The 28,000-nt window shown below is 40.1% G+C and overlaps 2 protein-coding genes and 1 long non-coding RNA gene across 7 annotated transcripts; 2 read left to right on the top strand and 1 right to left on the bottom strand.

Moving 5' to 3' along the window:
• Window positions 1-16: 16 nt before the first annotated feature.
• LOC122845966 lies at window positions 17-9,117 on the bottom strand. 2 transcript variants are annotated; one of them, XR_006373167.1, is made up of 4 exons: window positions 9,033-9,117; window positions 5,104-5,220; window positions 2,480-2,588; window positions 61-144 (listed from the first exon to the last, which is right to left on the bottom strand). It is a non-coding gene; the product is annotated as an uncharacterized LOC122845966 (long non-coding RNA). The 2 variants fall into 2 exon arrangements; XR_006373168.1 differs by lacking the exon at window positions 2,480-2,588 and having other exon boundaries at window positions 17-144.
• On the top strand, window positions 137-7,468 carry kif3cb (kinesin family member 3Cb). The gene is made up of 8 exons (XM_044142588.1): window positions 137-1,675; window positions 1,757-1,858; window positions 1,966-2,088; window positions 2,262-2,380; window positions 3,318-3,434; window positions 3,784-3,898; window positions 5,051-5,223; window positions 5,542-7,468. The coding sequence occupies exons 1-8, from the start codon at window positions 266-268 to the stop codon at window positions 5,690-5,692; spliced, it is 2,310 nt and encodes a 769-aa protein (XP_043998523.1). The 5' UTR covers window positions 137-265; the 3' UTR covers window positions 5,693-7,468.
• asxl2 (ASXL transcriptional regulator 2) lies at window positions 9,064-27,988 on the top strand. Of its 4 annotated transcripts, none has more exons than XM_044142584.1 (13): window positions 9,064-9,234; window positions 11,987-12,069; window positions 12,245-12,247; window positions 12,973-13,081; window positions 14,063-14,201; window positions 15,366-15,484; window positions 16,242-16,362; window positions 16,993-17,052; window positions 17,737-17,897; window positions 18,131-18,227; window positions 18,371-18,476; window positions 20,730-21,480; window positions 22,299-27,988. In XM_044142584.1, exons 1-13 carry the CDS (start codon window positions 9,178-9,180, stop codon window positions 24,060-24,062), a joined length of 3,570 nt encoding a protein of 1,189 aa, XP_043998519.1. In that variant the 5' UTR covers window positions 9,064-9,177; the 3' UTR covers window positions 24,063-27,988. The 4 variants fall into 4 exon arrangements, with proteins under 4 accessions (XP_043998519.1, XP_043998522.1, XP_043998520.1 ...); XM_044142587.1 differs by lacking the exon at window positions 22,299-27,988 and adding an exon at window positions 18,599-18,671 and having other exon boundaries at window positions 20,730-20,865; XM_044142585.1 differs by lacking the exon at window positions 12,245-12,247.
• Window positions 27,989-28,000: the final 12 nt, after the last annotated feature.

Below are 28,000 nucleotides of genomic sequence, written 5' to 3'. Positions count from 1 at the left end.
TTTCATATCTCCTTCCATCGCTTGGTTCCTGGGAAGATGCCCGGGACGGAAGAGATGCAGCGCGGGGGTGATGAGAAGCGGCCCGGGCTGACTTAGACGGGGCGTGTCTGTCGGTTGTTTTTGCTGCTGTCATCGCCGCTGCACCTGCGTGGAGGAGAGGAACGACTGACTCAGCTCCGGAGAATGGCTATGTAACTCGGTGAGGGAAATCAGCGGCATAAATACTAAATGATCGAGAGACAGAGAGAGACAGAGAAGAAGAAAAATGTCTGCGGGCAAACACTGCGAGGCGGTCAGGGTGGTGGTCCGTTGCCGGCCTTTCAGCAGGAGAGAGGAGACAGCAAGGTGTGAGAACATCCTAGAGGTGGATGACAGACTGGGGCAGATCACTATCAGGAATCCAAAGGCGCCACATGATGAGCCGATGAAAGTCTTCACGTTTGACTCGGTGTACGGCTGGAACTCAAAGCAAAGGGATATCTATGATGACGCTGTGAGACCTCTGGTGGAGTCTGTGCTCCACGGCTTCAACGGCACCATCTTCGCCTATGGGCAAACCGGGACTGGCAAAACCCACACCATGCAGGGGGTGTCAAAGGACCCGGAGAAGAGGGGTGTCATCCCCAATTCGTTCGAGCACATCTTCACCCAGATATCCAGAAGCCAGAACCAGAAGTATCTGGTGAGATCGTCCTATCTTGAGATCTACCAGGAGGAGATCAGGGATCTCCTATGCAAGGACAACAACAAGAAGCTGGAGCTCAAAGAGAATCCGGACTGTGGGGTTTACGTGAGGGACTTGTCTTCGGTGGTGACAAAGAACGCCACTGAGATCGAGCACGTCATGAACATTGGAAACCAGTCCAGGTCGGTGGGCTTCACCAACATGAACGAGCGCAGCTCCAGGTCTCACGCCATTTTCCTTGTGACTGTAGAATGCAGCGAAAGAGGCCCGGACGGCGAGGATCACATCCGTGTTGGAAAGTTAAACATGGTTGACTTGGCTGGAAGCGAACGCCAGAGCAAGACGGGCGCCAAGGGTAAGCGTCTGAAGGAGGCGGCCAAGATCAACTTGTCCCTCTCCGCATTGGGGAACGTCATCTCAGCCCTGGGGGACGGGAAGAGCACCCACGTCCCGTACAGAGACTCCAAGCTGACCCGGCTGCTTCAAGACTCTCTGGGTGGCAACGCAAAGACGGTCATGATTGCAACAGTGGGGCCCACTCACAAGAGCTTCGACGAAACCCTGGCGACCCTGAGGTACGCCAGCAGAGCCAAGAGGATAAAGAACAAGCCTCGGATTAACGAGGACCCCAAAGATGCCCTGCTGAGGGAGTTCCAGGAAGAGATCGCACGCCTGAAGGCTCAGCTGGAGGAGCGGGGGATGCTGGCAAAGGAGAGGCGCCAGAGGAGGAGAGACAGCAAGAGACTGAGCAAAAGCCTGGCGGGTATGGAGGAGGATATCCCTTGCGAGAAGGAAGGAGACGTGTGGAAGGCGGCCAAGGAGGCAGAAGAAGACGGGAGGCATTGCCTGTTTGAGGGAGGTGACAGTGCCAAGATTCTGACCTGCCAGGGTGGCAGTGAGAAACTGAGGAACCTAAATCTGTACAGAAGAAGTCTGGGGGACATGCAGTGGGATCAAGACGCCGTGGAGAAAATCATCGAGAAATACAAGGTGTTTGATTAAGCCGATAAACGAGACATGAGTTAAACAAAAGGAATGAGCATAAATAATTCACTGTGTTTTTGTTCGCAGGCCATGGAGAGCAAGCTGTTGGTCGGTGGTAAGACTATCATTGATCACACCAATGAGCAGCAGAAAATACTGGAGCAGAAAAGACAAGAAATAGCAGAACAGGTAAACATTGCTCAAATAAAAGCACACCCCTTGTTGCATCCTGACATGTCGCATAACTTTTGTTTCGATTGAACGTTTGCATTTAATCTTAATTGCTCGGTTCGCAGATAAGGAGAGAGAGAGAGATCCAGCAGCAGATGATGTTGCAAGATGAAGAGACCTTGGAAATCAGAGAGACGTTCTCCTCCCTGCAGCAGGAGGTGGAACACAAGACAAAGAAGCTGAAGAGGGTGGGGTGACTCTCTCGCTCGTGTGCATGGTGGCACAATCTCTAAAGAAGTTGCCCATTATTTGAATAGTTGTAGGCACTGAAAAATATGCTGCAGTCGAACTGAATCAGTTCAAATCAAGTTTGTTTTGCTCGACAATAGCTAATAGCTATTTTTCTATTCATTTTCTGCAGCTGCATGCTAAACTCCAGCTGCTGAGGGGAGAGATGAAAGACATTTTTGACGAGCACGTCACGACCCGACAAGAACTGGAAGAGACTCAGGAAGAACTAACCAGAGAACTCAAGTACAAGTAAGATATGATAACTTTTGATACTTTTCCCCTGTACAGGTCTTTGGCCTGCATGTGTGCAGTGGACAAAAATAACCCCGCCCATCGCCTTTGACACACCGTCCCGACGGTGAAGCATCGTGTTTTGGAAAGCTTTTCGTTTGTCAGGGACAGAAAGCTGGTCAGAGTTGATGATGTGAAGATGGACAGAGCGAAGTACGGGGCAGTCCTGGAAATAAAAAAAAGAGAGAGAGAAACAGAGACCGTTGAGACTGGAATGGAGGCTCACTTTCCAGCAGGACAATGATGGTGAAAATCATCATTGTCATTCCACTGGACCGACCTCCAGTGAAATAGGTTTAGATCAGTGCATATCAGTGTGTTACAAAGGCCCAGTTGGTCCCCATGGGCATGGAGCGGAAAACTTGTAACTGGCACGAGGCAGTGTAAAACTCAATACATTTTTTGATCGATTGAATGTTGTAAAACAATAAAAGACCCTTAAACGTCCCCTTTAGCTTTGTCCTCTGGGAATAGTTTTTAGCTTCCTTCTATGCTAGGATTTATACTAAATGAAGACACCTTAATAGTTGCCTACTGCAGGTATAATAATAATTACCTAACAGCATTTAACCCTACTTCTTAAAATCATAACTTTTACTTTAATGTGCCGTAATGAAAGTCTGACTTATATAAAACACTTTTTTTTCTATAATAACTTGCTTGTACCCAACATAACATCCATTACAAATAATTGGCATTACATTATACTCCTCTGTATTCATTTTAAGGTCTGCAACCCAAGCCTTGATTATCTTGATATATTATAAATACTGGTACCAAATTTTGAATAGTGATGTTTAGATCATTTTTTGCCACATTGTTTGTTTGGTTATTTTTTTATTATGTTTTCACAAGTTTTGTCATTTTGGATGGACATTTATTTTGTATTTTGCAGATATCTTCTGATTGAGAATTTCATTCCCCCTGAGGAGAAGAACAAGATCATGAACAGGCTGCAGTTTGACAGCGAGGAAGATCAGTGGTGGCTACAACCAGTTATTCCTTCAGAGAGGTCAGTGAATCAATTGCGCATCGATCTCATCACGTACTACCGAATCTACTGCAACTACCGAGTCATGCAGGGTGTATGAATCTTTTACCGAGCGTGATAAAAGTCAAAACCATAATAATCCTTCCAACAGCTCAAGCCTCGTGGGCTTATACCTCTCCTGGCAATGAAAAAATGTGTCAAGTGCGCTGCAAAAATTGAAATAATCTCCAATGTCACAAGACGCCAGTCGAAACTCTAATAGTGTCCTTTATCAGAATCAGTGCGCCATTACAACACCAAATTGTTTTTGTTTGTTTCTGGAGGATTTGTATCTGAATCTAACCCCATCCTCTCTGATGTGTTCTCCCAGTACACCCACTCAGGTCAAGAGACGGCCTCTTTCTGCGGTGGGATACAAGAGGCCAATCAGCCAATATGCACAGATGGCTGTTGCCACCAATACTGGGACCCCATTTAGATACCAGGTCAGTGCTCAGATATTTACACCACAAGGCCAGATGGCAGACAAGGAGCACTAGAATGATCTTACTCTATTGCTATACCATGTTCAGAACAGCCTTGTTTGTGAAATGTGAAGGCCTCAACAATCTATACATAACATTGAACTGTTTTTTTTTGTTTTCTTTTTTTTTTCATATTTATCTTGAAAATAACTGGTGCACCGACACAGCAGATTTTGATTTAGCTTTGCATACAGATGCATACACATAATAAATATTGTTATTATGTGAACGGGTTTAAAGCATTTAAAAATCTGAAAAGTGTGGCGTGCATTTGTATTGAGCCCCCTTTGTTCTCATACCGCTAAGCTAAACAAATAGCAGTGCAACCAACTGCTCTCAGAAGTCATCAAAATCCTCAACGGAGGCCACCACTGCGTATTTTAATTGAAATAAGAATCTCCCCAGTCCCACAGTAAAAACATGGTGGTGCTAGCATCATGCTGTGGGGATGCTTTTCCTCAGCTGGGAGAAGGAGACTGTTGAGAATTGATTTTATTTTTAAATCAATGGAAGTAAATATGAGTAATATTGGAAGAAAAAATTGTAAGACTGCAGAAAACGTTCGACGGGAAAACAACCCTGAGCATACGGCTACAATGAAATGTTGGCTTGATGTGTCTTGTCAAAGTCCAAGCCTAAATCCTATTTGGGATTTGGGATATTTGGATATCATCCATCCAGACTGATTCATCTTGAGCTGTTTTCAAAGAAAAACTGTAAAAAAAAATTTAATAAATAAAAATAGTTAGTTTTTGATTGATGAGGACATATGACAAACATGCAGCCTTAAATAAACTGACAGGCGGTTCTACACAGCACTGACTCAGGGGAGAATACAAATCCATGTGAAATCACATCAAACCCAGACACTGGCATTTGCAGTTGAAAAGTAACAAATTGTGAGAAAGTTCAAAGAAAATTTAGATTTTTGCACACAAGTCACTTTACATAACTCAGTCTCCTCACATGTATTTGCAATGCTCTCAACTCTGCACGCTTGACGTTCGTTACACAATAATCAGTTCAGCAACGACCCTTCGCTTCTTTTTCCCTGATATTATCGGAAACAGTCAGTCATAATTGCACTATAAGCTGTGTCGTCTGTTCTTACAGGCAGAAAACGTAATGCTGCTGGAGTTAGACATGTCCCCACCAACCATGTTCACCTTGAACCTAAACGGCGAATGCCTGGAGAGAGCCTTCACCCCCAGGCTGCTGCCGGATCTGTCGCTAAGTGTGTGTGCAAGAGGCGCGTCGTCTTCAAGGGTCAGGAAATCCCAGTCCTGGTAAGTGAGCGACAGAAAACAGAGGAATATTTCATCTTAAATACTTCATACGCCCTTTGAGAAGCAGTAATGACTGAAGTGTTTACTTTTTAATGTTAGAGTAATTTTTTGTAATTAACACGGTTCCTTTAAACCTGTAAACAAAAACAAAGTATTAACACATGATGCTAGTCATGGGAGTACTGCAGTTAAATTGCTTAGAATGAGTCACAATTTCTAGTGCATGTCAGCATAACTTACAAATCCTATAAGTATCGCATTGTTGTGGTGTTGTTTTGTTTTGCAGTTACAGATAGCTTTGTTTTCTGTGGTCTGCAGGTATCAGACACCACAAGCTGCATCTGTCACATCATCCTCATCCTCCACTATTCTGGCATCAGAACCTCAGAGCTGCTCTCCCTCTCCGAGACAAAGACCATCCTCTGCTGCATATCTTTCTCTGGGAGGACCAGACCAAACAAGCCCCTGATTTTCTGTTACATTCTGTCTGCTGGCCTTAGTTCTTTATGTGCCCGGTTAGAGATGGAAGTGAAGGAGGATCCATTTATATTAATTCCTTTTGAAGCTGAGTTTATTTTAAGAAATTATAATAATAATAATAATAATAATAATAATAATAATAATAATAATAATAATAATAATAATAATAATAATAATAATAATAATAAAAACATTACCTGTTAGTTTGGGAGGTAACTAAAGGTAGGATAGTTTAACTGAAAATGTTTGGGTTTCTTAGTTTCAGCATGGTATATCTAAGCTTTTTTTATGTTTATTTATTTGACAGAGTGATTTTTGTTTTGCATCTCTTACAGTCATGATAAAAATGCAAGTGCTTTTATGCTTAAGGAATCTCAGATGAAAATGATCAAATATTGGTCTTTTCACCCCTCTGCCATTTATTTATTTCTTTCTTTATTTATTTGCCTTTTGGGTACAAAATGGTGCACTGTGCTGCAGGATGTCTTTGTATTGATTACTTGTCAAGTTATACCTGACAGAGGGGATGTTTTTAGCCCACTTATTTGAAAACTACTCCCAAAAAATGACTCCAAAAAATACCGCTTTGCAGAATGGGGTCGCCTGGAGCTATTTTAGCTTGTTCAGGCGGCGTAGGGGTCAGATTTCAGCAGAATCAGCTGAACTATACAGGGATCAAACCACAATCAACGGAAAAGGAAAGCAATCCAAATTCAATTCAATTTTACTTGGGATTTACTTTACTTTACATTAAAAACTTTAAAATCATTTAATCGGAAAAATTATGCAATCGAACAAAATGTACGATCAGACAAAATATTTTATTGCTTGTTTGGTAAAAATATGTCATAATACAGATTTAATGTGCAATCATTAAATCTGTATTAAATGTACCTAAATAGCTAGTCATCAGAAAGTGTAATCTCCTCTATTATTCACTATTATTTCTAAACAATTAGGAATGTTTTTGCACGGTGACCAAGTGGAAAGGTACTAATTGTAATCTTAAAGAAGTAATTGTTGCTGTTGTCAATCTAAGAAAGATATAAGAGGGTTTTCTTGACAAAAAGAAAAAAACAAAAACACAATGACAAAGGTGGATTTCTCGTAGTACCTGGAACAATGCCTTTTAGATGTGTAACTGCTAAGCAAGGTGGTGGAGAGGTGATGATGTGGGCTTGCTTGCTGGCATCACATCTCGAGTGCGCGAAGCTGCATCCGAACAACCCACAAAACGTCTGGAACAAAATCTATTCTAGCCTTAAATGTTCCCAAAAAGAAGAAGAAGAAGAAAAAAGTTGCGCACCTTTCAGTAACTCTTTGTAGCAATGTTTCTAAGATGCACTCAATGCTTTAGCATTCTGTTTTAATATTTGTTTAATAAATAATATTTAAACAGAGTCACTCATCTCAGATTGTATTAACCAAATTTTTAGAGCCAGTAAAAGTTTTTTATTTATTTATTCATTTATTTATTTTTTTTTATGTATGGTTATCAAAATCTTAGGATTGAAAGTCTGTCTGCTCACACAGTTGTAGAGAGAAGAAAAGATGGCCATGTCTCCGCCAAACACATCAAGGCTGACCGAATGGGAGAACATCCTAACGTAACCCGTGTGCTATACGATGTTTTTGCTGCGGTGTTTGGCTAATGTAATTGTGAACCAAAAGTGTGAAGAAAGCTTGCAGTGCCGTCTTGATTAGCTGCCTTACTTTTTCATGATTGTAAAAAGTTGACTTGCTTACATAACAAAATAAATACTGAATAGTCTCGAAGTGCCTATTTTGTCATTCTTCTTTCAAATCTGTGTTGCACTTCTCATAACGAGTCTCATCATAGATGCAAGTGCCAGAAAAATCACAGGGTGTCTCTTACTGTGTCATGGTCTGTTTTTCTATTGATTTCCTTGCAATTCATTTAATTCAGATAAAACCTGCTCTCCCAAAAACATACTTCCCTCCTCTCACAACTTTGTTGGCATCATATAGCGCATAGCAGGTTGATCGGCATTTATCTGAGTACTCACTTGTGCGTTTTACTTTATTCCTATCTGGTCACCTGCCTCCCTGTCCCTCGTTCCAAGATTTTTGCTTGTATTTGGTTTGGCTGGAGCAAAATGGCGGAGCACTTATTTACGAAAGCTGCATTGGTTTTTAGAAAAACTTTGCACCATAAAATGCCATGGAAGTGATTTTGAAGTTCACAGTAATGTATTAAAGTTATTAAAAGTTAAAGTTAATTCAAGAACATTTCAAGTTATGTTCTCATTCTCTCTCTTTCTCTATTTGCATACACATACTACTGATTAGATCTGATTGGTGAACCTTCACATAAAGTCCAGTTCGGGCCAGAGTCACACCCCCCAATTTTGTTGGGTGAGGCTGCCAGATACAATGCATTTGACCATGAAATATTTAGTAAAGCTGCAATTATTTTATGTGCTTTTATGTAACATCTACATTTTTACAAAACTGATAGGTTTCTATGGACTAAGCATTATCGGTACCATAAGAACCATCGGTCACATCATCATACAATAGGGATGGGATGCAATTTATAAAAACAAACCAACTAGAGGATTTCTTAGTCTTATTTAATCAGATTTTGCTTGACGACTTAATAAATGACGTGAACTTCGACAGTAACATCAGATGTAGATATTCTTGTTTTGTTCTTATGTTGTGTGCTGTTGTAACTAAGCTTAGTTTGGTGTCTACACAAGTAGGAACATGCTTGTGTTGAGGTGATACTGTAGGCTTGCTCAATACACTCTGCCCTGTGCATCTCCCGGACATCTGGCAAACAGATGTTAGGTACATTATTATCACCCACCAAGCTAGATTTTTTTTGTTGTTGTTTCTTTCTTCTCTGATTCAAAATCAAAACTCCTACTTAATAAGTTATTAATGCATTCATTTCAAATTTAAGTGAGTTCACCTCAATGATTGATGATTTTTTTTATTTTATTTTATTTTATTTTTTTATGAAATTGTGACACCTCTGGACTTCCATAAAGAAAAGGACCAGGCCAGACTTAAAAGGCCAATATTCAGATTCTATTAAGAGAATGTCATCATAGCAATGAACAGTTGCCACCTGACCCTTCTTATGCCTCTTGTGATGTCATCAACCCAAAGCAAAGTGTTATGTTGTGATCCTTGGTGCACATTTTATTTACTGTGCTTTGTAAAATCCTACATACCCCTACCTCATTATCCAACTATGTTTTGTTGAGTGTACATTTTCTACTTAGAAGAAAATACACCGCTAACTAGTATGTTTAAATACACGTGGGAAGCTTGAGGGTTTTAGTATGACAGCCACTTACAGTATAAGGATGACGTTTCCAACGGTCACGTGACTCTTTACAGTAAGTCCAACATGGCAGATGGAGTAGTTCTTGCACGGTGACTAAAGCAACATTTCAACTAAAACGGACAATTTAAACTCCACTCTGCCACGGGACATCCACCATGAGGGAGAGACAGAAGAAAAAGAAGGGCAGGACGTGGGCGGAAGCCGCTAAAACGGTATTCTTGGGTGTTTTATCTTCCGTTTGTTGTGGTTGTTTTCCTTGAACGCTCCCACTTGTACAACTGTGTTGATGAGTTCATGACCTGCTGGTGGAGACGAATGTTGCGCACACCGCGCGAGGCCTGTGTTGACGGTCCAAAGGCGGCTGCTGTCACAAGCAGGGGACCTTACCCTCTGTCTGCCTTCTCTGAAGAGAAATGCAGCTTTGTTACCATGACCTAGGCACACCCAAGCATGCCTCTAAACCCACCGTTCGTGTTTCACGCAAACAGTGGGACTGACAAATCTTTATCGAGCTGATTCGGATAAAGTGATCACGTCAAGGGTGCGTTAGCCAGGTTAGCATCGGCTAGGTCGTGCTAACTCCGTCCACAAGTGTGATTAGTTTCAAGTAGACTAAAATCAAGATGTCATTTTTAATAAAGCATAATTTCGTACTGTTACTTTTAGGTCTTCTTTATCGATGTCAAAGCATTTTTGGTGCATGCCAACTTGGCCAATGAGTGTTACTAGCTTTCGAGCTAGTTGGACTAGCTTAGCATGCTAATAAGTGTTTAAATTTGAAAACTCTTAGAAGGAATGTCACAAGTATAATATCTTACCGAGTTGTATGGATATTTGGAGTCCACTGACATGTGCTTCATGTTCAATAAATAAAGTTTAATTGTAAAGTACAGGTAACTGACAGCAAGTAAAGTGCGTATCAATAACTTTTGATGTGTAAAATGTAAAGTCGCCGCAAAGTAAAAGTACAAGAACCACACAGCTGTTGAATGGAAAAAAATTGCAGAGAAATGATGACAAAATAAGGTCAGCTTCACGCCGAGATGCATATAGTGTCTAACAAAAGTATTCACTTTTCACATTTGGTCGAGAAGCAAGAACAAACCTGTCTATGTTTTAGGGTTATTTGTGAAAAGTGACTAATGATTTTTCAATAATTTGTTTATTTTTACAATTAAAAATCTAAGACGCTTTGTCATGCACAACCACATTTTGCAAACTAAAATTTAAAACTAAAAGAAGAGCAGATCCTGCAAGTACCTGCAAGTCTCTAACATGTAGAGAGAGAAAGTTTAGCTCCTTTGGAGAATTATAGACGGGTTCTCATTATAAAAATAAAGCACTTCTGTATTTATTCCCTACCTCTGGGCTCTTGTGGTTAAAAGCTTTCATAGAGAATAGGTCAAACTCAGATTGGATGCAGAGTTTCTCTGGTCATCAATGTTAAAATTTTGCAACAAATTCCCAATTGAATTCTACATTTTGATTTGATCTAAACCATTCAGCTGTTATTGCATGTTGCCTCGTGGTGGGAGATGAACCTCCATGCAAAGTCTTACATTTTATGTGGCCTGCAATATGTTTCCTTTGTTTATTGGCCTGCATTTATCACCGTTCTGCTTCCCACACCGTGATGCTGCCGCCATGTATCATGGTGGAGGATTTTTATTGTTTTATTTCAACGATGGCAAGATTTGTGGAATGCACATCTGATCTATCAGCAGATTTCTTCCACTTTGGAATAAATGGCTTGTTTCTGTTTGTCTACCAGATAAAGTCAAACTAAAATGCGTTAAAGTTTGCCGATTGTTGTGCGAGGAAAAAAAAAAAAGAAAGTGGAAAAGTTGAAGAGATCTGAATGTGAATAGAGACTGTAGGTAGATATTGGCCCGCATGCTTCGAAACAAAGCAACTGCAAAACTCATTTCTCTGAAATGTTGTTTTGCTTTGTGTATAGGAAAACATGCAACAAATTTCATATCATTCAAGCCCTTTGACACAAAACTGTGCAAGAAAATAACAAAGACCAACCACTGCAATGTCACTATGCATCAAAAAATATACAATGAAGCTAAATAGTTTTTTTTCTTTAAACTGTTACTGAATCAATAGAACCTTGCCACGTCTTAAAAAAACGAGCAGCAGGGGGCGCTCTAGATATAATTCTAGCTGATTAAAAATACTATCTCAGCTCTCTTCCACCTTCAGTCTCCATGGTAACCGACCGCATTGACCAACAGATGCTTGCAGCCTCCACTACTTTCTTTGACTGCATCAGCGCATGAAGTCAAAGTTGTGCTTAGTTTTCCTGGAGCCAGAGAAGCCGCAGGCATTCTCAAATCTACATGTAATCGAGTAACGTAAACGATGAAAATAATGAGAGAGGGCTTAATGCTGAGTGGAAGAGGAACATGATTCAGTGGAAAACTAAAACCTATTAAAAGAAAAAAAAATCTATTTGAATGAGGTGGAAAAGTGGCTGGTGGTTAAAACTCTCTGAACTTGAAACTGAAAAATGTTTGACTCCTTTTTACTCGGAGAGCTGGGTATCGGTTTGAGTCTTCACCGATTTCTACTTTTACGTCTTGCCCAGCCATTTGCAGTTTTACTATCTTTTGAAAACAAACTAATTGAAAATTATTCTGAATCTACATCTATTAAGTGTGTCGATAATGATGGACTTAGCAGTACCATAAAATTCCCTTGCATTCAACAGTCACCCATTGAAATGACTGAATGTTCTGATGAATTATGGCAATAAACATTATTAAAGTTATCATATTTTGTGTATTTTTCTCTGCAAAATTTTGTTGTAACGCCATATCTCTGATTTAAAATTTACACAAGATTATTGAGCCTGACGCAATAAAAACAAGGAGTGATTTCCCTGATTAAGAACCTGTTCTTTATTAATCGTGTTATTTTTGCTTTGATTGTTTTTATTTTTATTTTCAATCCTTTTAGGTTTTGGAGAAGTACCCTAATACTCCTATGAGCCATAAAGAGATCCTGCAGGTGATCCAAAGAGAGAGACTTAAAGAAATAAGGTAAACTCACATTTCAGAAAGCATTTTTTTTTCTCCTTTTCCCGTAAAAGGCAACACTACCTGTCTCTCTCCCTTATTTTGTTATTTCATGTTTTCTTTCCTGTTCATATACACAATTAGTTAAATCAATAACTGTTTAATTTCTTTTTGTTTCATTGTCACTCTTTTCATCCAGAAGGTAAGACAAGAAAAAGATGGCCTCCTCCACCCACCATCCCACTTTAACAACCTCACCTCATTTCCATATTTTGTTCAGGGTGAAATCTTGCGTGCTTTAACAATGACAATGTTGTAGATTCAGCGGCAAAAATAACTCACTCATAGTTTCAGTCTTGACACCTTATGCCCACACGCTACATTTATGCATAACGCAACTGCGCAACAGAAATAGATATAGCTTCATGAGAGCCTTGAATTTATTTCTTTGTTTGTTTTTTTCAGTAAATGTAATAGGGAATCTTATCACTTTTTCTTTGTTTTCACTCTGCTCGACATACTCATTTGTTGTTGAAGTTAACATAGCAGAAGTTGTAAAAAAAAATCTTAATGTCGTTCAAGTTCTTACACAATTAATTAAAACGTATAATCAAATTATATTACGTGTTATACATAGTGCATATTTTTCTATTTCAGAAAAGTGTAATTGGTAACGTAAGTTGCTTTTAATCTTTAGCTCAGGTCAATTCAGTCAACTGACTGCATGTGAATCACAGGGCAGATATCCTACCCTGATGTTACTCTGATCCAAACTCATGCATGACGACACTCAGACGTTTGATCAGCCTCTACCCTACATCCATTGTTCTTTTTTTTGTTTTGTTTTTTTTTCTTTCTTTTTTGTTAATAGCCGCTTGAGGAATGGAAGTCAATAATCACAGTTCATGGTTTTCTCTGGTCCCTCAGCGGAACCTCGCCGCTGGCATGCCTGAATGCCATGCTGCACACAAACTCTCGGGGTGACGAGGGCATCTTCTACAAAGTCCCGGGCAGGATGGGAGTCTACACGTTAAAGGTTAGTTCGTCAAGACAACAAAACACTTTGCGGAACGGTGAAAATGTTTTTAGTTTAGTTTATACAAATAAACCTGACTTGAGTAGACACCGACTTTAGCACTGCTAGCAGCTAAAGGCGAGGTTGTTGCAGCAGCACACTTTTCAAACTGTGTTCCCAACTTCTCTGGCACAGTTTCTATGGAGTACCAAAACTCTTGTCACACTAGTGAAAAATGGCAGAAGCTTTTCTTAATGTTTCCTAGTAGAGTGTTGTCCGCCAGCCTGACCTACAATCCTAGTCAACTCTGTTAGCACAACAGAGCGGTTCAAGAGCAACTTATCTTCTTACTTCATTTCCACTGTGTAAGAAAACAAACTCATGAGGTTCTGATCTCAAACACAAATGAAAAGTTTAGAGGATTGCTGTTCAAACTACTAAATTAACTATACTAAACTTTAAAAATCAGTTCCTTTCAGTCTTTCCCCCCCCCCATTTTAACAACAAGGTTAGACAAAAGGCTAGTTTAGAAAAATGCACAGCAGTATTTGCTTTTACAAAATCACAAGATTTGATTATAGTTGAGGACAAACTAACAGAATAACTGAAACCGCCAATAAAGTGTCCCGAGTTTCATGTTTGCACTGAAAAATCTTTTTTGTTTTGGTGCAAAAAACCAAACCAAACAAAACGTCCAAATACAACAGATTTGCGACGATTTGTAAGATCAGCATGAGATCAGCTTTATCCAAAATTAAGAAAATCCGAGCAGGTTGATCGGCTAGCCAATCCATTGACGCGAACTATTGCATAGCCATGTTACTCATAAAAATCTCATGTAAAAAATAAGGCCTTTAGCTTGAAGATGCAATCAAATAATGACCAGCTTTTCTGAATCCTTTGCGCTTTTAAGTGAAGGGTTAAACTCACAAGTCGCCGTAAAGTGTTTTCTATTTGCTAGCAGTTTTTCACTTCTTCTTCTTCTTCTTCTCTGTTTTCCAGAAGGACATCTCAGAGGGGGCGAAGAAGCTGTCGGAGGAGGGCTCTGACGAGAGCAGCGACAATCTATCGGACTCCCGAAGCTCGGAGAACAGCAGCACCGTTCCTCCAGAGGGCAGGAGAGGACGGTGGATGCGAAGAGGTACCGTCCCTTACATTCACGTAAAAGTTTGAGAGTTTTAATCAGAATTTTACGGGCGCAATCTGTTTTTGTGCTCCCGCGAATCAATTTTGTGACAGTTTTCTTTTCATTGCGCAGAATTTAGAAGTTTAACATATATAAAAAGAAAAAGTATATTTTTACGACATCAAAGAGCACCTTTCATCTTTTAACCTTAACTCTTTGCTCATAAAAGAACAGTTGTTTTTTTTGTTTTTTTTCTTTTCTATTTTATAACTTTTTATTGCCGTGAATGAGTGAAGTATCAGGATAAATGACATCCTTGTCCTGGTCGTCACACGGCTCTTTATTTACTTATTTTAGCTGATTGGGCACCCAGATCTCTTATGTCAGTGAGCGTTGACGCCTCGTCTCAGCTGTTGTGAAGCATTGTTGCTCAAACACAGGAAGCCAGCTCATTTGCCTGCATACAAGCGTAAGGAAAGCGGTTCTTCCAGAAAGTTAGATTAAACCTGTCGTATACTTCTGGGACACCCTGAGTGCCCAACATGATGGCGAAAGGTCGGTTTCTTTTTTGACTCTCGATTCACCAGCTGTAGAATCACATTCGTTTTCTATAGTCTACCTTGTTGGGGGGGGGAGGTTGTGTTTGCTTTATTGCTGTTTTTATGTGATTCACTGCAAGTTTGGAAAAGGTTTTTTTTTTTTTTTGTTGTTGTTGTTGTTAAGTTGTTTTTATTTTCTTTATTTGCCGCTACTTGAACGTTTTAAGCGACTGTTGAGGCAGGAAGCTGAATTTTCTCAGCCTGACCCGTGACCACTTCCTCATTACGCATAAGTTTGAAGCTGCCGTAGAAGCTGCCATTTCTCTCACTCTGCTGCGCCTTTACAGCAGAGTGAGAGAAATTATCTTTTTGTTGTTGTTGAGTTAATAAAGGCGTAAAAGTCAAATGCTGGGAGATCAGCGATCTGTAGGAGAAAACACAAAGCTCAATAGAACTCTTGCCAAGATGTTCAGCCCATTTTTTCGTGAAGATATTTTAGATGGGTAACATAACCCTCCCTGCTTTGTGCAAAAGATTGGTTTCAGTTTCATCAAAACAATCGCTCAGCTTGATTGTTTGCATACTCGCCTCAGGAAACGTAGATTTGTAACAGTTTTTTATTTATTTTTTTATTTTCCAGTCCCCTCCAAGCTGCAGTCACAGCCGTCGTCTCCGCAGCCACAGTGCTCATCGCCTCCCGTCTCCTCCAGTAAACTCATCTCTCCCTCACAGAAACACAGCAAGAAAGCACTCAAACAGGTATCTTTCTTTCTTTCTTGTTTTTCTGTTGTTGTTTTTTTTTTTACCCTTTAAGCCTATTTATTTACAGTGCAGTTAGGTTGTTTCTCGGTAGTGTTTATTTCTCTGTTTTACTAGTTAGCAGTGTAACGTGAGATCCTGCCACGCCCTCTTATTTACAGAGTTCGATATAATGATCTTCTGCTCTACTCCACAAAAACATAAATGCATCCCGGTTTAATATGTCTGTGGAATCGCTCGGTGTTATTTGAATACATATAAAGTTTTGATGCTGCGTGTTGGTTTTACTGTGCCTCCTTGATTCTTTCAGTTTGGTTCAAGGTCTTGTGAAAATGTTTCATACCACTTGAGCTTTTCCACATTTTGTCTTTTTCTTTCTTTCTTTTAGAGTATCAGCTCTAATTTATAGAAAAACCTCTCCCTTCAGTTACAATTGAAGGTCTTTTTTTTTCTTCCATCGTCTCTCTTCAGCATTTCTAAAACTCAGTTGAGACCTTAATACAGTCCCGTCTGTATTAAGGTCTGGGCTTTGACTGGGCCACATCGATGCACTGTCTTCCAGACGTTTCATCCGACTCGATCTCAAGTCTTTTGCCGCCTCTGGAAGGTTTTCTTCCCTGTATTTAACTCCATCCATCATCTTATCGACTGACTTGTTTCCTTTTCCCTTTTTAAGGAATATTTCCTCAGCCAGATGCTGCCACACCACTTTTCCAGACGGTTAGGGTCACCCTAAAATCTTCTGCCGTTTTTCTAGGCGCTCAAGCAGCAACAGCAGAGAAATCAGCGCAGACAGGGTGGTATGCCAGCCATCTCCAGCTCCAGGCTGCTACTAAAAACCATCAAAGACATGGCAGAAAACATTTCAACAAAGACTGGTAGGTTGAAACACTTATACTGCTACAAGCAGCTCAAATTCATATTAATACTACGAATTTAGATGCTTTTTTCTCAGCTTTTTTTTTTTTTTTTCCATTTGAACAGAATGGCTCAATAGTTTAGAGAGCAACAACTCTTTAAAGATGCATGACATTTAGTCAATTCAAATCTAACTTGTATTTCTGTGCCTTTGATACTGCTCATAAATCCACCACTGCTGTGCGATTTATCCAAGTGCTATTCAAATAATCTGGTAATGGTATTAGTTAATTTCCTTACTGTGTTATGCGGATGCTTTGTCGTTAATGAAGATTTACTCACCTCAACACGAAGAACGCTTCAAAAATGGCATCAGCAGCAGGACGGTCCACCATGTTTTGTGACTAATTTAGCCAGAACTAGAGCATTAAAGGTTTAGCTGCAGGCTGCTATTGGTGGAAAAAGGCTAGAGTCAGGTGATCCTTTGATGTGGAGGAGTAGCACATCATACAAAAGGAGAGTCGATGTGTCACACATCTTCACGTAAAACTCAACTCGCGTGGTAAAGAATGAAAAACTGTGTGATTGCAGCTTTACGGTTAGCCGTTCTTCAAATTCACAAAGGGTTTTTCCTTCTTTTGTCCAAACAGAGTTATGCCACCCTGTCGTTCCCAGAAAAGTCCCTCAGAGGTCCGATCGTCTCAGTGCAGGTAGGTCAATCATCAGGTGTAACTTTTTAAAATTTATTTATTTACTTTTTATTTATTTATTCTACTTTTTGGGTTGGATATATTCTATAAACCCGCTGGCACCAGCACACGTAGCCCCACTAGGGTAAAGTGTGTAAAGATAATGGATTGATGTGTATTTTCTATAAAACAGAAGAAATGGCAGAAACAAATTAGTCTATGGTCATTTAATGTTTACTACATTTGTAGTGTACAGATCAGAAAGTACTGGCCATGGCATGACTTTAAACATTTAAATTAGAAATGTATTTATTTGACTTTTTTCATTATTTGGATGACTTAAGTGACACAAAGTCCAACTTAATCAAACAGAGTTCCTTTATATCAAATCTAAAAGCCTGTTTAGAGTTTCCTTTGATGCGTAAAAAGAGAAACATTGATCGACTTATTTGATATATTTGCTAGATGAGGACATTTGACAAAATATAATGCGAGTTGCTTGTTTCACAACTGGTGACTGTATGATGTTTTTTTTCCTGATGTAAAGCACTTTGAACTGCCTTGTCGCTGAAACTTGCTACGCAAATTAAGCTTACTGGATTTACAGGAAACAAGCGATTCTTTAGTGAACAAATCACCAAGCATGTCGATTGTTAAATCAAAATGTGTTCTGCTGAATTCTTTCTGTCTCGCATCTGTTCCAAGGGCAAATAAAACGCACAAGGTGTAAAATAGACGTGGAAACGCCAGACTCCATTTTGGTTAACACCAACCTGAGAGCCCTCATCAACAAGCACACCTTCTCCGTCCTGCCTCCCGACTGCCAGCAGAAGCTGGTCAAACTCCTGCCTGAGGTCGACCGACAGGTGATTCTTACGCCTCTGTGCCATTGAAGATCGATTAACGCACTAAAGTGTCATATTGCAGCAAATCCGTTCGTCTTAGATGAGTCATATGAAAAAAATTCAGCGGTGTTACACAGAGCAGAGGTTTCGTCCAGAGCTCTGAATGTAGTGTACTAACTCTCGAATCTGCAGTCAATGTTCCAGTGCAGTGATTATTAAAAGATTAGTCATCGCATTGTGCCTCTTCTCTTCAGGCTTGCTTGGACGGCCTTCTGAAGGTTACGAGCTCGGCTTTAAACAATGAATTCTTTGCATCGGCAGCGCAGTCTTGGAAAGAGAGGCTGGCTGAAGGTTAGTCGCTTGGCTCGCGGTTGATAACGACATTCATTTCTCGCATAAAGCAAAAAGCAAACAAAAAAAAAACGATCTCTCCAAGGCGATCTTGTGTTGCTTTCTCTTTTTCTAAATCGAAATAAAACTTTCTCCTTTCGCAGGAGAATTCACACCCGAGCTGCAGGTCCGAATGCGTCAGGAAATCGAGAAGGAGAAGAAAGTTGAGCACTGGAAGGAGGCTTTCTTCGAAAACTACTACGGGGAAAAGTAGGTAGAGTTGTTCATAATCATGCTGTTGTCAAATCTGAAGGAGATTTTGATTGTTTGGAAAATGTCGTCATTGGTGGGTTGATTGTGATCTTATTTTTCCTCCCCCATACCGACTCAAGACATTTAAGAAAAAGTGAGAGCCGATTCTAAGTCCTAATCCGATATCGGACTACTTAAAGCACAGACTTGCACGTAAGCTACCAAATTTACTGTAAAGTTATTCAAATGAATGTGTATAAGTGACACCTCAGTAGCTCTAAAGAAGTTTAAAATGCTGTAAATCACCTATCCTTGCCTCACTAGTAGGCATGTATCATATACCCATATTAAGGTATAGCAAGGCTTCCAACTGTTTCATTCTTGCTGCACACTGCTCATCAGCTGTTTGAAAAAGCACACTGCTTATAAACAAGGAGTGATTTGACTATTTCCAGATTGTTCTTTTAAGAGAAAAGCTCTTTGTGCTTCTGTCACATTAAGGTGACAGAAGCATAAATATGTTCTTCTTCTATTGTTTTTTTTTTAGGTCTGTTTCAAACTGCCAGTATTTGTAAGTGTTAAACTGGGTGTCTGCACTTCCTTTAAAAGTCTTACAGTAATATATCTAAAATTAAAACCTTTAAATGTCCTACGTTTATTTAAAAACAAAGGTTTGCTTTAAATGCGTTAATCACAGGACTTAAATGTTGTTGTGGCAGGACCATTTAATCTTGTATATTCTTTGTAGTTTTCTTTTTTTCTCTCTTGGGACTTTTCTGCCAACTAGCTGCTAACGCAAGTAAGTGTTAGCAAGTGGAATTTAATCACCGGTTGGCTGGAAAAATGTTCATTATCGCCATACGATTTAATTAATTTATTTGCATTTTTTTTGTCCATTTCTGTCGTGATACAGGTCTTGGTTTCTATTCATAGTGGTCTTAAAAAGTCTTGAATTTGAGGTGGTTAAACCTGCAGAAACCTTGATTATTGTAAATGCGTTGTTTTTTATCAGAGCAGCAGTGGAAACAAGTGTCACTTTTCACTTATTAATAAATGCAACAGCGTCATAGACGGTAGGTTTTGACCCATTCAGATCATACTTTCACAAACTCCTCCATAGTTGATCACTTTATTTTTCACGTCATACAATCACAGAGATCACGTTCACTTCATGCTGCCTGGACGATAAAAGGGGGCGTGGCATCCTGCGCCAAGCTTTCAGATTCCTCATCCAAATACTTTGACTTTTAGCAAAGTTGTTGTGTGCCTTCCTCATCATGTTATTGCCGTCATCAGATTCTGACGATTATCATATTACTCATGTTAGAGGCACATCTGATTACGATACAGCGTCTTTGTTCTGTTCACACGTACAGACCGATGAGCTGCTGCTGACATCTTTGCTCATTCCAGCTCCACAATAGCGCTTTATAATAAGCGTTAGCAAAGGTTTCCAGTTTGTGACTTTTAAAGAAAGTAGTTTCTTAGTAGCTGAAGATAAATGGAGATAAAAAAAATCACTTTTGTAGAAAATCATGTCCAAAAATACAATGCAATTGTATCCATCGGATAATTATTGACTCCCTCCACAAAGGTCATCGCTACAGAGGCTGGCTGTTCCGATTTGATGAATAAATCACTACCTGTGCAATGTAGATGAAAAGTTGAGTGGAAGGATAAAAAGTAATCGGAGAAGATGCACAAGCAACAACTCCAAGAGGATTGCAGAGGTGAATCAAAGACAGCATCAGATAATGCACATCTGGGCTTGGTGGGAAAAGAACTGGGGTTGTTGTTTTTTTCTTCTAAGGAAAATCAGTTGTGGATTTCGTTTAGAAATCAAGGTCAGAGTCTGGAGGGGGAAGGGAAAAGGTGCTCATAATTCAGTTTGAAGTTTCCACAGTGAAAAAGTCCATTTATCATCTTCATGCAATAAGACCTTGATGCAGCCTGCGTGCAAAATTTAGTGATGAAAGCACTTTTCTTATGTAGCATTCAAAATTTCTGAGAAACTGAATTAGATGTTTTTATTAGTTATAAACCATCCAATTTTACAGAAATAAGCACTTGAGATGCTTTAATTACTCTGTAATTAATCAGTTTAATGAATTTTACTTTTTTCTTTTTGTCCATGGAACCTTGAATGTGCCAAAAAAGTTTTTTTTGTTTGTTTGTTTGTTTTTTTACATTCATAAGGACGTCACAAATCAAAAATATTTGCGATTTAATATTTGAGATAAAAGCGTCTTTCAACTTTCCTCTTTTGTACAGTTCAGGCCTCAGCTACGAGGAGTCCAAAGAGCTGATAAAGCCCGATGGGAACAAGGAGCCTGTCAGGCGCCGCTCTCCTGTTTGCCAGACAAATCCAGCTGCTCAGCCTCCGGAGGACAAGAAGAGCGCCAAGGACTGCGCCCACACCGATGCTACCACGAGAGACAAGAAACCAGCGGAGAAATCCCCGGACCCTCCGAAGGAGCTGCCCCGACCCAAAGAGTCCGTCCCCACCACGGAGCCCATGAAGACGCGTCGGTCGCAGCACGCGGAGGATCGAAAGCTCAGCGCAGCCGCTCAGAGCGGGCCGACGGCGGCGGGGGCTGTGAAAACACTGGAATCGGAGAAACCGGCCCAGCGGAGCCCGACTAGGACACTTCATGAAAAGCAACAGAAGGAAGAAAAAGAGGAGAAGAAACTCCCCGAGTCGCCCGTGAAGACGAGCCCCCCACTAAAGTCCAGGGTGGATGTAAAAGACGAGCAGCTGGTGACCGCGGTGAGACCTGCTGCGGGTGACGAAGAGGTCGCCTCGGAGCCCAGCGCCGCCTCGGAGCCCAGCGCCGCCTCGGAGCCCAGCGCCGCCTCGGACGCCCACAAGAGGAAAACCCTCTGCGAGACGGAGGGGGAGGTGACTCCAGAGAAAAGACCCCGTTTGTCTTCCGTTTCCTCCGTGTCGTCTGTCTCCTCCGTATCATCCATATCCAGTCCCACCACGCCTTCTCCGACAAGTCAGAGGGTCCCGCCTCTCAAGGTGAGAAATGCGCACGCTCTCCATTTAACGACGGTTTTCCCTCATTTGTCTTCTTTAAAGAGGATGGTAACTATAAACTCACTTTTTCACATTTTATCACATCATAACCACAGATTTTATGTTGTGAATAAACACATTGTAGCTCAAAATTATAACAAGTAAGAAAAATCTGTTGCGAATAAAATCTGTGTAACATGCAATTGTATTCAGCTTTCTTTGTGCCGATACCCTGAAATAAAATCCTGTGCAATCCTGTTAATCTGTGTTTAATTCGGACTGAATCAAACTAAATAATTTACCAGATTTCCAGTGAGGATTCATAACTAATTTGAAGATGGATGGAGATAACTACATGGCAGTCATGAATGGGAACCTGTAAGATGTTAAAGACTTTAGAATGGGTCTAAGGCTCATTTTACTGCGGGACTACAAGCCTAAATGTAAACCAAGCATTGCCACAAACACAAGTGAATAATAAAAAAAACGTCTTGACGTTAACTTAGTTGAAGATCTATGGAAAGACTTTAAAAATTGTCGTCACATATTCCCTCCTTTCAATCTGACTGAACTTGAGCTATAGAGGAATTTAATCATTTTATTGCCTCTTTGCAATTTGTGGTGATCCATTGCATAAAATCCTAATAAAATGCATTCATTTGTGTAGTTGTAACTTAAATAAGGATTTAACAGTGCGAGAATAAATTCGCAAAGCACTGCAGTTTGGATTCTTGCGGTTTTCCTTTAAGTTTTTGTAAACTTACTCGACTTTATTTCCTGTTAAATGTCCCAGTGGAACTCAAACATTTCTCTCTTTTCAGATCCCAGTGTCACGAATTCTCCCTGTTCCTCTGTCACCAAGCCAAGTCTCGCCAAAGACTCCGCTCAGCAGCCCGGGCCACACCGGAGCTCGCACGCTGGCTTACATCAAAGCCAAAGCTCAGCTCGCCCGAGCGCAGCGCGTAGCAGCCGCCGCCGTGTCATCCGCATCGAAGGGAGCAGTGCCGGGGCCGGGGCCGGGTGGAGGTAGCGGTGGTGATCACAGGCAGCCATCACCAAGCCCCAGCCTCAGCCCAACTTCCCCACAGGCCTACACCAGATTACCAGCCACCACCACCAGCAGCAGCAGCAGCAGCAACAACCAATCCAGTGAGCTTTCTCCTCCGCTCAGCTCAAGACCAGCAGATGACAGACAAAGCAATCATTTTACTAGTATAGTCCAAAAGAGCTCCAATGCTTCAGTAGAACATTCATCAGTGCAGACTGTAAAGGATAAGGAAGCCCCAACAAGTGCTGCATCACTAACCAGAACCAGTTCTTTCATTCCAGCAAACAACCCCCTTGTGACACAGTTGCTGCAGGGAAAAGAGGTTCCACTGGACCAGATCCTCCCAAAACCCCTATCCCACACGGAGATTCGGGTGTCGAACCAGGCTTCTGGAAGTAAGGGGAAAACGACACATTTCGTTGATCATAAAGGAGATAGGCACGTGTCTCCACAAGCCAATATCGCCGGACGAGCCGCAGAATGCACAAAACATCAGCGGGAGCTTCCCGATAAGGAAACCCAAGAGCAGATCCTGCAGACGCTGATGCAGAGGAAAGCTCTGCAACAGAAGCAGCCTCCTGGAGGCGCTGGGCTGCTGCCCGCACACCACAGGGTCCCGCAAATGCTGCATGCACAGGAGTGTCGGGAGCAGTCCAGAGTGTTGGTTGGCTTTCTGGGCCGGAGGAAGATCCCCAAGCCGGCCATGACGGGGCATTACCTCCTCAACGTGTCGACGTACGGCAGGGGATCAGAGAGCAGGAGATTACAGCTTTCAGTCTGCCCCAACAAGTCTTCTTTGAAGAGGGAAAGCACAGACGGAAAGGAGACGGCTAAGACGGAAGAACCAGTGAAGAAAGATTTTGCGTTCGTCACTAGGGTGAAAAGCGAGCAGCAGGGATGTGCGGTTACCAGGGCCGACGACCCGGCAAGTTTTCAGCATTGCTCTGGCGTAAAGACTGAGCCTGGATCTGAGAGCAATGGAGCCGGTGGAGCCGACAATGGCGTCACCAGTGCTAAAGCCAAAGACATCAGTCCGTTTTCTCCGGCGCACCGAAGTCACCTCGAACTCCGCAATAACAATCAAGGAAACTCTGAGCCATATCTTTCCCTCATGGACCCCGGTCACCAGCAGCTCACTGCCTTTCAGAGGACGCTTGACAATCAGGATGCGGCAGTAGCCTCCAGCTACGGCGGCACCATCAGCATGTCTGTACCTCACACTCTGAACCACAACGCCGCGGGCACCGCCTCTTCCGCACCCTCATCGGAGGTCGACGGCAGGGGCATCTGTGGGAGCGTCATGTCGTTCTCGGTGACCGTCACCACGATACCAGCCGGTCACGCGCTAGACCACGGCAATCAGGGCGAACCCTCGCGGGAGCAGTCCTTCATCGAGGGCGCCAACATGGAGGACGTTCAGTCAAAATGCTATTGCCGACTGAAGGCGATGATCATGTGCAAAGGCTGTGGAGCCTTCTGCCACGATGACTGTATTGGCCCTTCGAAGCTGTGTGTGTCATGCTTAGTGGTACAGTGAAATGGAGTTAATAATAACTAAACGACGTAAGAGTTTCATTAGGCATGGGCCGGTATGTGCAACACAAGATCAGGGTCGCTTAGAGAACGAATTGAGAAAAAAAGGGTTATTTTTGTCTCTCTGTCCATTTTAAGAAAAAGTCAAGAGAGCGCAGCATAAAGTCCAAATACAAAAGTAATTTAAAATGTCCAGAAGTAGTTAATACTTTGTTTTTTTCCAATTAAAAATGCTGAAATGTCATGGAATAGGTCATAATTTTAAAATAAAAATGTAAAAAAAAAAGAGTAAAAAATACATTTTTAAGAACAAGTTATAACAACAACAAAAAAGCCAAACGTCAAGAAAAAGTCTAAATGCTTTTTCTGAAGATGAAATGGAAAAAAAAAATCCAGATTTAGAGAAAGGAAAATTTAAAAATGTATTTATTATTTCCAAATAACAATTTTTCAAGAAAATAAATTGAAACACTAATAATTTTGAGATCATTTTGAGAAAGAAGACTCCAAATCTTGTTTTCCTGTCATTTGACCTTTGACCTTTTCACAGTGAACTTGAGTAAAAATATCAAGTTTTTATTGTACCACAAGAGCTACAACTGTTTTTAAGACAATGGTCTAACTGCTTTTATTAAAAATCGAAACAAAAATAAATCTTCTGCTGGTAAAATAATATATTGACTTTAATACATTGTAAATAAGATGCATAGACATAGTAACTCACCTAAACTTTAACTTATTATGACTCTTGGGTTAAAAATTTATTATTTAAACCATTATAGATTTTACGAATTTATTAACTTTGTCAACTTAAATTGGTGTTTTTAAGCTCAAGCGTCTTACCTAGGTTGTACGACCTCAATGGCCCTTTAAGGGGAAACACACATTGGTGCTGGCCGTAACTTTAGCCGTTCCGCTAACGTTCGCACACACTCGCCACGGATCGCTGAACTTTAGCCTTGGCTGTTTTATTTTTCCTCAAGAACATCAACATTTTTAAATCAAACTGTTGAGTGGTGGATGGCGCCACCATAAAAGATGCTGCTATTATGGATATAATAAGTTAAATTATTAGAACGCTAAAATTCTTCCATGTTGCTTAAACTGTTATTGGCAGCGGATTTTAATCAACAATTGAAATCCCTGTTTTCAGGCCAAATCTTGTTAAGTCTAAAGTTTTCTGTAACCCAGGAGCTGTATGGTTTAACAAGAACGTTTTGATTTAACTGGAATTGATTTTAGCTGCTTAACTAAAGATGCTGTCTGCTTCAGTGAGCTAGCTCAACAGACATGCTGCATTTAACATTTTGAAATTAAAGCAGTTCAATTTTGAGCTGCACTTCTGTAGCTTCCAAACTATGACCGTAAGTACTTTTGCGTGCCGTGAACTATTTCAAAACGGCCAAATTTGTCTTTTATTTCGTGACAAGAAACATTACAGCATCGCCTTACTGTACGGATCCGTTTTGCCAGAGATACTTGGCTCTCGCTGCAGCTATTTTTCTGGCATCTCATCAAAATGAAACTGAAACAACAAATCAAGTAGATTTTATTTCTTTATTTTTATACATATTTGGTATGTCTTGATACCGGCCCATGCCTAAGCTTCACATGCCGTCGAGGCACAAATATGGCATTAGGTTATTTAGAGCGAGTAGAGAACGTGGTGCGGTATCTTAACTGTTCTACGCCTGCGACAGCCAGGATCTGATCACTGTTGGAAAAAGCAAGAATTTACACTGGACGGTCTTGTTTTTTCATCCACACCTCCGTTTTTACAGCTGCCAATCAATTTTCAATCAGTTTAATACTCAGTCAGATGTGTGAGAATTCTCACATTCAACGTTTGCACTCAGCTAGATTAGTCTATATTTTTATATAAAATATATATAAATATATATGTGTGTCTGTGTGTATTGTTTTTAAAGGAGGGAAAATGAATGTTGCTATTTTTAGGACTTCATGACTGTTCTGTGTTGAGACTGAACTTTTTATTGTAGGGTTAATTGGGGTTACTATCAAGAAAGGGCACTAGAGAAAATCATGGGTTGTACAATACGTCCTGCCTGGATTTTTATGCATGTGTGGCAGGGAAGTAACAATTTTATATATATATATATATAAGAAAGGTACATTAAAATACAGAACACACTGATATTTAAAAACTTTCATGGATTTATAGGTTTATTGAGGAATTATGCATAAAATGTTTTTAAAATGGTGGCATCAAATTACCTGCAAAGGATCATGTTGTAAAGTTGGAATTCAGCATAGCACTTAAATTCAAATTTAAAATTTTTAATAGAAAGTGGTTTATCTTCCCTGTTGTTGTTTTTATATATATATATATATATATCAAATAAAAGTTTAGCGTTATCTACTACTGTTTTAAAGCCACATTTTCCCTCCCTAAAACTGTTTTGTAGCTAAAGTGTCCCATAAATTGGAGTTGTTGGGGTTTTTTTCTGTATAGATTGATAACAGTTGAAATGAAAACACTCAAAGTAAAGGGAGAAAATGACGACCTTTTCTTTTCACTGTAAATACTAGACGTAGGTAGTCAATATTTTCTATGTGCAGCACACTTATCCATTTTTGTTACTACAAAAAGATGTTTGACAATCGAAAGAAAAATACTGTACGGTCAAATAATTGTAGATTTTCTAAAAAATTATCTGTTGGTACAAAAAGTCTCAGATTTGTAGATGAGTATAACCGTTTATCTCTGACCTTCCCAGAAAATGAGAATCTTCCATTTTGAGGTGATATGAGGCTTTGTAAGCCTAATTATTCACAATAACCATTGTGACGTAAAGTACATTGTAATATTAGCACAATCTAAGTGCTTACTTAACCCCATATTACTTTTCAAAAGGGTCAGTGGAAAGCTATTAACTCAAGCAAAAATAAAGACATCAAATAATATTTTATAGTATCCAGCACGGGTGAAAAGTTTCCTGTTTTTATAGCCGTTGTTTTCAAGGTAAAATGCCAAAGTCACCTTAAAAAAAACAAACAAAAATAATCAGAAGTTGTTTATAATCTCAGACTTGTTAATCAAAGTAATATATTTTAATTAATATATTTTAATATAAAAGATCTATTTACTATTTTTTGGGACAAATCAACAAGGTATTTGCTATAGTAATATATTGGCTGTCCATTTTGTTTTGTTTTGTTTTTTTTTTCCCTATAACTTGTAGACAGGACAGACCACCATAAGGAATGATTGAACTTTGTTTCTGAAATTGTCCAGGTATGGCTGTGTGAACCAGTCTTTGCAATCAGTCCATTCGTCTAAACCGCTCTTTGAAGATTTTGTCTGAATGCATCCTTTGTCTATAATTATTACTTTTTTTTTACAATCTATGGCTCAGTCTAAAATTTTAAGTTGATCCATTTTTACCTGTTTTTTTTTTGTTTTGTTTTTTTTTAGAACTGGATGGTCATGTCTGTTAAATTTGGGTTTCAGAGTAGTATTAGAAAAGTGCTAGAAAAAGCTCTTTTATGCAGTTAGTCATTTTAATGTGAACAGCACGTCTTACATGGCTGAGTAGAAATGTAAAACGTGAATAGAATCAGATTTGGGGACTGGAACGCACTTCAAGAAAGGCAGCTTGACGAAGACTGAAACGTGCATCAGGCGGCAGTCTGCATTTTTACTTAAGCTACCTGCTTGTGTAAATTTAGATGAGTGGTTAATCGAGAACTAGCTGGGTTGAGGTTACTATGGGCAATCACCATGTTTGTTTGTTTTTTGTTTTTTTTTCTTTTTCAATTGTCACATTTGTCACTAGTTTCATTTGTTACACTCGTCTGTTTCACTCTGTGTCCAGTAAAACTCCAGTGAATGTAACATGGTAATCTGCACTTGTAAACAAAATGTATTTTAAAGTTATAATCTATTATAAATAAAATAATTTTAAAATATGTCTTGTGGAT

The sequence above is a fragment of the Gambusia affinis genome, linkage group LG16, assembly GCF_019740435.1.
Source record: "Gambusia affinis linkage group LG16, SWU_Gaff_1.0, whole genome shotgun sequence".
Lineage (NCBI taxonomy): Eukaryota > Metazoa > Chordata > Actinopteri > Cyprinodontiformes > Poeciliidae > Gambusia > Gambusia affinis.
Note: the sequence above shows the minus strand (reverse complement) of the source record. Positions and strands in the feature narration are given on the sequence as shown.

Coding starts and splice junctions, on each gene's coding strand:
- asxl2 (XM_044142584.1), top strand. CDS start 9,178: ATGAGGGAGAGACAGAAGAAAAAGAAGGGCAGGACGTGGGCGGAAGCC. Junction 9,235..11,986: donor GGGCGGAAGCCGCTAAAACG/GTATTCTTGGGT, acceptor CAATCCTTTTAG/GTTTTGGAGAAGTACCCTAA. Junction 13,082..14,062: donor TGGGAGTCTACACGTTAAAG/GTTAGTTCGTCA, acceptor TCTGTTTTCCAG/AAGGACATCTCAGAGGGGGC.
- kif3cb (XM_044142588.1), top strand. CDS start 266: ATGTCTGCGGGCAAACACTGCGAGGCGGTCAGGGTGGTGGTCCGTTGC. Junction 1,859..1,965: donor GACAAGAAATAGCAGAACAG/GTAAACATTGCT, acceptor CTCGGTTCGCAG/ATAAGGAGAGAGAGAGAGAT. Junction 2,381..3,317: donor ACCAGAGAACTCAAGTACAA/GTAAGATATGAT, acceptor TGTATTTTGCAG/ATATCTTCTGATTGAGAATT.